The sequence below is a fragment of the Mycetomoellerius zeteki genome, unplaced genomic scaffold (assembly GCF_001594055.1).
Source record: "Mycetomoellerius zeteki isolate Tzet28-1 unplaced genomic scaffold, Tzet1.0 scaffold252, whole genome shotgun sequence".
Lineage (NCBI taxonomy): Eukaryota > Metazoa > Arthropoda > Insecta > Hymenoptera > Formicidae > Mycetomoellerius > Mycetomoellerius zeteki.
This window is the reverse complement of record NW_017257230.1, coordinates 768,716-781,252: the sequence shown is the minus strand read 5'-3', so window position 1 is coordinate 781,252 and position 12,537 is coordinate 768,716. Positions and strand designations below refer to the sequence as shown.

Below are 12,537 nucleotides of genomic sequence, written 5' to 3'. Positions count from 1 at the left end.
CTCCGTTTTACCAAGTAGTATTTAGATCCATTAACTTTTGTTTACAACTATCAACTTACTCTGAAACTAACTTCAAATTTCTCTGAATCGTGACGCAATCAGACATAAAAAGAACGACAGGAAAAGATTACTTTCTTGTATCTGAAAAGGAGTTATTTCTTATTGAATTGTATATAATTCAATAAATCCAAAAATTATTACATGCATAGCTTTATAATTTACGCAGTCAAGAAACTAAGTTATTGTCAAATATAAAAGGATAAAAAAAGGGTTTGATTTCATGCTGTTATTACGTTGCACAGCAAACAGCAAAGTTAATTGCTCACAGCAAAAGAACTCTCAGTCGGAATTATGAAACGTCTATTTCCTTGAATATTGCAGTTATTCATTAGAGGAGAAGGAAAGGAAACGTGCGACTTTTTCGCGCCGAAAGACGTCAAATTGAAAGGCCAATCTTAAAAAAAGTATATGCGAGCGTGCAATTATGCACAATTGGTTGATTTGTACCAATCAATTTTTATTCGCGCGATATTGAATTGTGCATCAAATCGATATACTACGTAAAATCCTTCCCCAAAGCTGAATAATTACATAAGAAACTAAATTGGTGGCGGATAATAATAAACAGAATTCGATGAAACTCTACATTAAAGGGCCGGCGAAAGTGGACCCCGCGATATCAGCTCATGATTAATTATGTACAAGCATAAGATTTTCTTCGTCGATATAACTGAATTGCATTAATCTAATTAAAGTTACAGTGAATTGCAACTTTCTTAATTAGCATGACTATCGACTTAATATTTTATGACAATCGCCTTTTCTATCGTTCGATTTTGTATTATTTAATATCTGTAAATGATTTAATGACTTTCATAATATATGTTTAGAAAACTGTGAAGCATAAAACAATTTCAATGCTTCGAAGTGATGCTAAAGCATTTAATTCATGTATCTATCACACTGAATATTGTGAAAAATATCATAGAAATAAACATAATTTTTTTTCAATCAAACCACCAGACATTATCTATAACGATAACAAGCAAATATATGTATCTTCATTAATAAAAAAGTCATAGCATAGCAAAACAAAAGAAATTTTAGGTATGTCATACTAGGTATCCCAGGGTTAACATTAACGAAATAACACGGTGCTTAAAAAAGACCACCAAAAACTGGGCATCGTTATATATTTGATTACAGATTAACAAATGGCAGTAATACAAGGATATCTTATTATGTAATGTTTATACGCAATAATTAATTAGTTTGACATATCAAACCAGATAAGAATCTAACAATGTTTCAAATTTTAATATTTAATATGAATTACAAATCTATTCCATATTTAATTCAAAATCTGATCGATTCCAAGTTTTGTTCGTCTAGTAAAAAAATCACTTATTGTTTGGTAAAAACAAACTAAATATTATAGGAAAACACATGTTTTCTAAAACTGCTTTATTCGTTCCAAGAATCTCTGCAAAAATTAGCAGTCGCTTCAGCACTATAGTATGTATGAGTATTTAAAAATAAATTTGGCTGGTTAATTCCAGTTTATTTTATATGCAAAGTTATAGGCAGTGTTAAATTTGCCGTCAGTTTTTATATCCATCGCTTGAAACAAAAGTTTCAGACGGCAGTTTAGTTTATAATTTAAAGAATATATCTACTTTCTCGACTCACTGTTACCTAATTTTAGTTACTTTTATTGATTCCTATAGGTCGTCACTGTTTCTATTCAATATGTCATTAATTTAACTAAAAACAATAGAGTCAAACAGTTTAACTCAAGATATGTATTAATTTGACTCAAATTTAATTTATTATTTACTGCGTTCGTGAGGAATGTGCTATCAGCGCTATTGCGTCATTCTATTCTTATTTTACATCTAATAAACGATAAAATTATGTAATAGCGTTGATAACGTGCTCCTCGAGTGCAACCTAAGTGCATACTTTAATAATATTAATATGAATGCTGTTTACTTTGAAACTAAGCAATTCTACAACAGAAATGGGTTAATTAGACGTAGTTGTTTTTTTAACCACATGTTTTGAATTAAAATAATACATAATTTCAACACACTTGAAAATTCAAAATAACAAAATGTTATTTAACTTAAGGAATTGGTTCAAATTTGATCCTTTATTTAACAGTGTAGACTAAATCGTATTCGTATTGTCGTACCACGGCGGCATCCATCTAGACGGTGTTTTGGGCCTCCCCCGAGAGACCCCCGGTATCGGGACATCGAGACTTCTATCGGTACGTTTTCTGCGATCACTACTTCTACCTGATACGTTCTTCGAAGCGTTATCTAGAATTACAAACGGTTGATCATTCGCACGACGGTCCTGTCTGCTTCTACCAAAGCTAGGCGAATACGGCCTGGCGACGTTATCCCGAATTACTCGGTCAGTCGAAGGGCTGCGTACTCTTTCGGAAGACTGTCCAAGTCGACCGAATCCTCGCCGCTCGTTATCAACATCGCAAACGTGTAAACGATACGTTGGACTGGGAGATCGGGTCCTCGTGACGATCGTGCGATCCAGATCCAACTGCGTCGGTCTCGGCGCCGCTGCGGCTTGGGATAGCTTGGAGCTTCTGGAAATCCAATAAGAAAAGTTTTTACTGTACAAAGCAATTAAAGTGAAAAGTTTTCAAATTTAACGCTACTTCTTGAAATCTTAAATTTTTGTATATCTCCACTCAGAAAAAGGATATTATATTAACAACATCAATTAACAGTCTAATTAAAAATAATTTTGTTAATTTTTTAAAAGACAGTATTATTAATGAAATAAATAACATTTTATTAAAACAAAAGTATATTTGTTTTATTAATACTGTTGTATTAACAAGATTATTTTCAACTGGTTGCCAGTGATACTGTTTTTAATACATTTTTTATCCGTGCAAATTTCCATCTGAAGAAAATTCTTGACTTTGTCTCATAATTTACAACTCGTCTCGAGTCTCGACATTGAATCACGTTTACGACTCAAACTTTACAACTCTTTTTTTTTTCTCAGACGTAACCTTAATTTAAACGTACTTTCTACTAGCTGGTGGCGGTTTCCCAGTGACGTTCTCTTCATGGATCCGCGTGTCTAGTACGCAAAAAGCATCCTGTCCTTGCGCGATGGTTTTGTCTCCACCGCTCAACCAGTGATGTTCCTTCCTTGTAATTGGACTACGATCACCCCTGCCACGAGTAGTTCTAAGATCATCGCAACTTTGACGATCATATCTTGCGCAATAAACGTTTCTGTATTCCGGTTGAAGGTCAAGATTACCCTCCAACCGCAGATTAGCCGGCATCTTCAGCGTCTCGACTCTCGGTACGTATCCGTAGGGAACATACTGGGATCTCACCTCGCTAGTGGGCTCATACTCATACATACGACCTTCATGAGGAACCGGTTTGCCGTAACACACGCTACTACGACCAGAAGAAGACACCCCCGTTGGTCGCAGCATCGCCGGTGGTTTACGGTAGATAGGACGATCTCGGGGATAATTGAGATACTTGGAATGATACTCTGGATCCTGATCGATCTTTATAGAAAATTTAGAACGCGATGGCGAAGTCACCTTTGAGCCATCGGCGCGACCTATCTCAGTATCCGGTTTCGCAATCTTCGGTCGTTCACGTGGAAAATCCTAACAATTATATTCTATGAAATCTTAAATGATTCTACAATTGTCACGTCGACAGAAAACACATCGCAAAATTATAATTACATTACAAAATAAGAACTTTTCAGAGTAGATTCAAAATTCTTTCTGAATTGGAACAACATTAAAATTAAAACAGCGAAACTTGTATAACTTCAATTTCTTTCCATGTTATACTTTCAATTATAATGTATTCTTTAAAACTATGTCATGAGTTTTCAAAGATTATGTAAATTTCATCACTTAAAATTGTGATACTTTTCCTGTTTCCATGCAAACAATATGTCGTTTTTCCACAAAAATTAATATTTAGAATTGATTTCTTTTATCTCAAAAATGTTATCTTGACTTGTGTTCTTTTCTATCAACGCGGAGATATGTCTATTTTAATATATATTAAAATATATAGAGCTAAATAAATTAATTTTCAAGAAATACCTTATATGCATCACGATATTCGGGAACTTCGAGCGGCCGATTATTTAGATCTTCCAATTTCGACACCAACATTTTCATCTCCTCATCTTTCCTCCGCTCCTCTTCTTGACTTCTCATCCATTTCTCTTCTTCATTATTGTCTTTAACCCGTTCAGCCATTTCTTGTGCCTGTTTAACGCAAGGATGAGCGAAATTTTCGGTGCTCTCGGTGTTTTGATAAAAGTCTCCGCCAGCTTTTAAATGCATTTGAGGTTTCTGTGGCTGCGATTTATCTGTAATATGTACTCCAAAGGAAAAGGGATAACGACAAGAAAAGGGAATAATTCTAAAGTGATCAGACTAGAGATTGAAACTGAGATTGGATTGAAATTTAAATCAATTAAAAGAAAGAAAACTAATCTCAAGTTTAGTGAACTGTGCTTTGATTGGTTAAATTTTAATCTCAGTTTCCAGTCTAATCACGACTTGTATCAGATTACAGACTTAGGGTGGTATTCATAGTCAGAGCTTATATTTAAGACCATCTTAAGTTCAGCCTTAAGGTGTCATGAACCAATCAAAGGGCCGCATTAGCGTCTTAAGACATTACTTAAGACAGTCTTGAAATAAGAACCGATTACGAATACCGGCCTTAGCTTGAGATTGGATCGGAATTTGACAAAGTTCCTAAACTTGATCTAAACTTGATATTAGTTTTGTTTCTTCTGATTGGTTAAATTTCAATCCGATCTCTCTCTAATCTGATAAGCTTAAAGAGAGCTATTATATTTTACTGAACACATTTCAAACGGTAATATTTTTAATTCTAAATATAAACGGTAATAATTGATGTTCTCTAAAATTTTCCTTAGCTTATAGCTATGAAAATAATTTTTTAATTTAAATTATTTTTATATATTCTTTTAAACTAAATTATTTGTTATAAGTATTTGATACATCACGTTACTTTTAATTTAATGCTGTTACCTTTGACACTGTAGTCCCTAAACACATCGGTATATTCCGGCATGAAGTAAGTATCTCCCTCGAGTTTTAAGTTCGTGCTTCGCCTCAACAATTCTGGCCTTCGTGCCCCCACGAAAGGGATATATTTGTCCTGATTTTCCGTCGCTGTTTCTAACTCACCCTCCATCTTCAAGTGAGTGGGTACACGCATGAGTTCCGGTCGGCTAACGTTGAGCCACTCGATAAATTTCTCGCACTTTTCCGTCATGGTGTCCAAATCACCTTCCATTTTTAGGGATGTAGGTCGGCGTATGAGCTCAGCACGATGCTGACCCTCATAAGGTATGTACGCTGAATATGTTTCCGTATCGGTATAAAAATCACCGCTGCACTTCAAGCTGGTACCCCTTTTCGCAATGCAATAACGATGAGTTTATAAGATGACAACAAATTAGTTATTAAAATGCATTATATAATAGCAATGCAAAAAACTCCATTTTTTTACATGGCTTCAACTTTTTGATAATTTATATTAATATATGATTCTTACTTCTCTTTGAATCTCTGATTCTTCTTCTCTGAATCAGAAATTAATTTTAAAACTTTAAATTATTCAATGCGACATTACATTTGAAGATTTTATTTTAAATAAGATTTTTGTATATACTTTGCATAATTATAAAGAATTTAATTATTTGCTTTAATTGGTATATCAACGTAAGAAATAACTTATTACATATCTAGTCATTTATCTCTTGCGAAATAAAATACTTTGAAATATACACCCGTATTTTATTAAATGTCACAGAAACCCAACAAAGAATACAAGAAAGCAAAGAGTCGATTTCGTTGCCAATTTAGTTGCATGACAGTCAGTTTTATACTTCTTCGATTTGCGTAAACTCGCGTGTTTCGGAACAGTTCGATACGATGAGCTTACAGGATTCACGATGCAAAAGACATCTTCGTGAAATTAATTAAACGAATGAAAATTAGAATTGGATCAATGCACGTTATAATGTAATAATATTTTAACATTGTCTTTTCGTATTTTAAATTATTTATTGTCTTTTTAGTTTTAAGATTTATGTTTTAATAAAAATTATATTTTTTATTGATATATTATTATTAATATATCAATAAAATTATTATGTTATATTATTATGTTATGTTTCATTATTTGTAACTGTATATAAATATATATTTGTTAATTACATAACGCCATAAACAAATTTTACAATTATACTATTGCAATTTGTACTAGCAATAATTTAATTTTACCTTCTGAATGAAGGGCGTCTGAATGAACCGTCGAATTGACGGACTCCTGTCTCCATCACTTTGTTTCCATGAACCACTTGAGAGGAAACACTCTCATTTTTTCCAGATAAATCCTCGACTTCGGCTTCGTGTTCTTTAAGATCCATGCAATTCGAAGGTTGCGCATTTTCAGGAGTTCCATCTACGTGCAAATAATCTTCAGGCCAAAAATTTTCCTATTACATAAATTATTACATAAATTATTTATATACATATTACATAAATTATTTAAATATAAATTAGTATACGATTTTAATGTAATTAAAAATTATGTAATGTATGTTAAAAAAGATAGATTTACAAAAGCACAGTGTACAAAAATCTGCTTTTTTTATTGCTCACTCTGAAAGTAAAAAAATGTTTAATATAAATTCAAAAGTCAATATTTCTGATATAAAATATAATTTAATTAGCGGTAACGCAAGTAACTCTTTTGTGCTTATTTGATATAAATGTAATATAATTAATAATTGTGTGCAGTAAAACTCCGTTTATCCAAACATATTAAGGTACAAGACATTTCCGATAATAAAGGCCCACTAGCTCTCTCTCTCTCTTCTACCAGTATTTATTAGTTCCGATAATAGGACTTAACTTTCAGAAAACTGAAGTCGAGCACGTCGAGCTCCTATTATCCAAATTACGGCGTCGTACTTCGAATAATAAAAGCTCACGTATATGAGTTCGTAGATTTGAAACTGCACACGAACTTGTTCGAATAAATGGAGTGCAGATGAACAAAATTCTACTGTATATTGTTTTATGAAGATTTGTCTTTTAATCCATCATCATAATATAATTTAAAAATACGTTCTATTTCATTAAACGACTAAACAAATTAAAATATATCGAAAGGCTCTTTTTTTTCAAAGTGAAGTATGTATATATTTTATATGGATACCTTAGATAGCTCTTTAACATTTGCACCGAATGCGCGCCGATATTCAGAAGCTGAACACTGGACTATCGATTCTGGATAAGATTGCAGATTATCCTTCGGTTGATCCTGCACCCGTTTCCTTCGATAGCGAGCTAGCTCGTCGACCGTTAATTCTTCGAGGAATGGCCATCTTTCCTTGGTCTTGCTCTTACGTCCTTTGCCCTTGCCCTTACCATGCGCTACCTCGGAATCCGAGGACGACTTACCGACACCGCGAGTGGAGGACCTTTGCCTAATCGTAGTCGATCAGAAAGTGATACGTTTAACAGAATTTAAAGTTTACTGATTTTATTTTTATTAAATAATATATTCTATCTTATGATTTTGTTTAAAAAAATTATTTTTATTAAATAATATTTCATCTTATAATTTTGTTTGAAAAAAATAATTGTTCGCTAAGTTTTTTTTTCTAATTTTCAATATAAAACTTCGTTAATTTAGACCGTCGGCTTCACAAGTATTGCGGGCGAACAGGACAATTCGCGACATGATGTGGATAGACAGCCTGAGCTTACTGAAGATGACGAGGAACCAAAGTCGCGAATTAAGGATATAGAAGGGCGGGCCGGCAGGAGCGGCGAGGAGGCACAGGGAGGACGAGGAACAGGAAGAGAGTGGTACGATGGTACCGAACATGCCGTTACAACGACTCTCCCAGACGCGACGAATCGATCTGCAAAATGCGCGGAGAGCTTGAAAAATAAATCTCATCCTAGCTTAATGGCTCGTGCGCACGTCAGTTTTCGTGAATTTATGTCAAAGATAAACATGATATGCGTAAGATGTTTTCAAAATATCGTAGTTTTGACTATAATCATTGCCATGGCAAAGAAATTTTGAGAACTAGAGGAACTTGTCTTTTTTTTTAATAAGTTGTAATTGATTATCAAATATAGCTCTGAAGAGAACGATGCAATAAAGATAATCGAGAGAAATTAATATGATCTTTATAATTAATAAAGAAATTATTTATCAATCATAAGTAACATATCGAAATTTACTATTTCTATTTTATCTAGATTAAATTCCTTCCTATTTTATTTAAACTGGAGAAAAATTCAATCAAGTAAATATATATATTTATTATTAATCCTTCAATTCCCATGCTGATTTTCCAAACATAATTAGTTCCTAAACGGGGCGAGCGGTTGATTCTAAAAAATTATCTGTAAAATAGCATATTTATGACGTTATTGTTTATAATCTCACTGTTGCCAAATCCAAGCAGAACAAGTTATGATAAAGTCGAAATGACATTAAAATGAATCGGTAATGATTGAAAAATGACTTTTAATGATCATTTTGACATCATTTTGATATCATAATGACTTGTTGTTCTGCTTGGGAATATTTTGAATACGTAGCTAAAGTAAGGCAACTATACAGCGCGTAAAGAGCATGCAGAGATATTTTTCCCTTCCGCTTTAAACCCTTTCTCAATTAAATTTGATAAAGCGAATTGACAATCTGTTCGAATCTGACAGCTTGTTTTGGTGTCGTTTTACTCGGCATGAATTGTGTATACCGTATTCTTTTTTTTTTCTTTCTCGCACTTACAACTCGCGCGTTTCGTCGATTTACTCTCTGGTCGATTCGTAATACCGAGGTTTCGTTTTGCTCGACCCAATGGCCCCGATTTTAACGGACCCTACTCTATCCCCACACCGACTTTCTCCGCACGACAAATCTGTATTAGCGGCTAAATTAATGTCCGTACCACGTGGTCCTTGCACGCACCGGCCGACACGCGATTAAATGTACCGCCAGGTTCGTCGGCCGGTCAGTTATTCTACTGTCGCGATGCGTGATTCAATCTGAACGCATTTTACAGAGCCACCGTAGGTGGCTTGCACGCGAGCTTTCTTCATGGGAGGAATCCAGGCCGTGGCCATCAAAAGTCTCACCTATCTCGTCTCTTATCGCCATTGCTTTTTAAATTGGCTATAATTAAATACGCTAGCAAGAATAATTGAATATTTTATTTAGCGATATTTCAACCCTTGTCTGTGTTTTATTTATTACCCCTAGTCCTAAAATTCCGCAGCACCACGTTTACTTGATGGAACGCCTTTTTACCGCATTACTTTGTAAAATTAATGCAGTAAACGATATCTATCTCGTTTAAAGCTGTTAAATTGTCTAGGCGTGATCTAACGATCGGGGTAAATGGGATTAAACGGCGATGATCATTTAGTTGAAAGCACACTTGCGAAGTGCTTGCCACTTATCAAATTGAAAAAGACTCTCAAAAGTATCGCGCAAAGGTGGAAATTAAGTCGATGATCAATAATATCGATGATATCGATGATGAAGTATTATTTTCAATATTGATAACAGATTGTTATAATTAATAGCTATACTAATTGTAGATTTCATAGAGCACATACAAAGTCCTGAATCTTAGGTACATGTAAAGTAAATGCATTATATTAGCACAACACACATTTCTATTATTTATAAAATATACTTTATTTTGTCATTTAAATCATATAATATCTGTATATTACTGTAACTACAACAATAATGTATTTATAAAAGTTTCACATATCTTTATAAACGAAAATTTAGTAAAAATAAAAAAAAGTAATAAACGAATAAAATAATAAATGATAATTTAAGAATATAGAAAATGTTAAATGCAACTATCATTGTTATTTTAACACAGAAAATTACAAAAAGGAAAATAAGTGAAAATAATATTCTTATAAAAAATTTATTTTAATTGTAAATTGTTTTTCACATAAATAACCGAAATTTATTTAAATGAGAAAGAACTAAATAATGCTTTCTAAGTTCTTTGGAATAGAATCTCACTTTAAAAAGTAAAAATTAAATCACTTGAAAAATTAAATCGCTTGAAAAAGAGTGGCTCAATTTTCACTCTTTATATTTCATTCTTTCATAAAAGTTTTAGAGAGTGGAAAAGGATGGGTTAATATTATTATTTTGTATATAATATATTTGGTTCGGATTGGACTAGTCTGGCAAACTTAAGATTTAAATCTTTACAGAAAACAGCACGATAATGCAAGCGGGCAAATAATTATTCTACGAATCCGAGTTAAGAGGATCCTAAAGCCGTCTGTATTACCGATTAAATCGTAACTTTTGTATAACAATTACTTTTTTCTCTTTCACAGATTCGAAAATCCTTTTCCAGGATTAAAGTATACACATTAATACGTGTTTGTAAAGTGGAGTTTATGCCGAAAACGACAAAAAATTTTTCTTAAGATTTCAATTTCGAAATTTTTTGTCGTTCTCGGCATAAACTCCACCTCACAAACACGTATTAATATGCATATTTTAATCCTGGAAAAGGATTTTCGAATCTATGAAAGAGAAAAAAAGTTATACAAAAATTACGATTTAGTCGGTAATATAGATGGTTTTAGGATCCCCTTAAAGAGTTAATTAAACGGCATAACGTGTGAGTATACTTCGATCGTGGCAAGAAGCAGCGCGAAATGTTACCTTTTGCCGGGACGGTCGCTTTTGCCCTCGCCCATCGCATCGTCCTACCCAGCGGTTGCCCCTTTGAAGGATGCGAGGTGATGACGGTCAAAAAGATCGGGGGATGTATCGTCTTCGGGTTGGTGTTCGCGGTAAATGAAGAAGAGGAAAAGGTGCGAAGGAAGATGTAAGCCGAGCCAAGCCTTCCTTCTGGCGTGACTGGCTTTTCGGAGATGTTGATAAGAAGGTGAGAGCCGGTGTGATACACCTGCGCAGTTGCGAGGGTTGATCCGCCCCGCGGCAGCTAGGGTGGTGAATAGGTAGTTTTGAGATGTCGGCTTAGGTGAAGGCTTTAACTTCCCAGACAACAAAAAGTGTCTAAAATCGGGTCATAAGACGTTTTTTACGTCTAAAAAACGACTTAAAGACGTCTTATGTCACAATTTCAGAGACTTTGTGTTGTTTGGGTTGTTAGTTAAATAACGCAGTTTGTTTAAAAGATCGAAAGCCATAAAATACAATTTCAATCTTCAAACGTTCCGTCAAGTTAAAATTCTGAGATTAAGATTATAAAAGAGAGCTATTTCAACATAATTCATCATACTGCGCGGCATGCAATGTGCTAAAAGAATTCCGAATAGAGTATTTATTGGAATTTTCAATCTCAAGAATATTTATTATAAATTGTTAATAAAATATTTAAATTATATGTTGAGCTTAATTACGTTGCAGAGGGTTGCTTAAGAAATACAAATAATTTATAAAATATCAAATTCGCCTTATCATCTTATTTGAATTATTTGTATTCGATAATCTACAGAGAAATCCATATGTTACAAATAATATATTAATTATATGGATTGATATTATAATGTATATAATAATAAATAATAATAAATGAAACATTGAATGAGTATATATAATAATAAATTATATATTGATAATTAAATTTTATATACAAATTAGGTAGTTTTAATCCTTTCTTTTAATAAAACTTTTAATAAAATTTTAAAGGATTGATTAAACACTTGATAATTAAAAACAATTTATGAAATTTAATGTGTAATTAGACATATAAAGAATGAAATTTATACCCATCTTTTAATAAAAAAGTGTATATATAAATTAATCCATATTATATTAGTTCATTATATTATAATTAGTTTCTCTATTATTTGTATCTAATTGTAAGTAAAATTACGATAATTTTAATGAATCAAAAGGTTGTAAATAAATTAAAATGATTTCACAAATTAATGTTACTTCATTTTCTTTAGTAAAATTTGAAATCGTATACAATTCAATGCTCTTAAAATATAAAAAATTAGAGAAAAAGAAATAATTAAGAAGAAAAACTATATAATTTCTGTAAATTCTTATCCATCAAAATAAAGAAAAAAAACTTCATCCTTTAACTTTATTAATGTCATATCATAATGAGTTTAAAAAAATTTGTATTATGCAACGAAAAAAATTCAATCGTATTAGCTTTTTACTTATAGTGCAAATTATACTTCCACCATGGTTTTACTAATTAGACATGTAATTTCTTTAAACTTACTGGATCGCGCTTCGTATGTCTTCGATATGCTTTGCGGAAGTGGAACACGTAGCTATTTACCCCTTGGGAACATTCGTAAACGCGGCTATGTAGTTCGGGATGCAATGTTTCGTGAACACGGAGGCGCTAGCGGATAAATTCCTTCTCAAGAAAATCCCAAGAATCGTCGGCGTTAGCTGTCGCCACAATCGCGAT

The 12,537-nt window shown here is 32.9% G+C and overlaps 1 protein-coding gene across 1 annotated transcript; it reads right to left on the bottom strand.

The window, feature by feature from the left end:
- Window positions 1-2,169: 2,169 nt before the first annotated feature.
- On the bottom strand, window positions 2,170-10,918 carry LOC108723910 (uncharacterized). Its single transcript, XM_018449946.1, has 7 exons — window positions 10,803-10,918; window positions 7,290-7,560; window positions 6,350-6,564; window positions 5,090-5,475; window positions 4,124-4,395; window positions 3,063-3,670; window positions 2,170-2,611 (listed from the first exon to the last, which is right to left on the bottom strand). Exons 1-7 carry the CDS (start codon window positions 10,835-10,837, stop codon window positions 2,170-2,172), a joined length of 2,229 nt encoding a protein of 742 aa, XP_018305448.1. The 5' UTR covers window positions 10,838-10,918.
- Window positions 10,919-12,537: the final 1,619 nt, after the last annotated feature.

Excerpts from the sequence above, each read along its gene's own strand:
- LOC108723910 (XM_018449946.1), bottom strand. The coding sequence starts at position 10,837 with ATGGGCGAGGGCAAAAGCGACCGTCCCGGCAAAAG. Across the intron at positions 7,561-10,802 it reads AGCGACCGTCCCGGCAAAAG|GCAAAGGTCCTCCACTCGCG; the intron begins GTAACATTTCGC and ends GACTACGATTAG. Across the intron at positions 5,476-6,349 it reads AGACGCCCTTCATTCAGAAG|GGGTACCAGCTTGAAGTGCA; the intron begins GTAAAATTAAAT and ends CATTGCGAAAAG.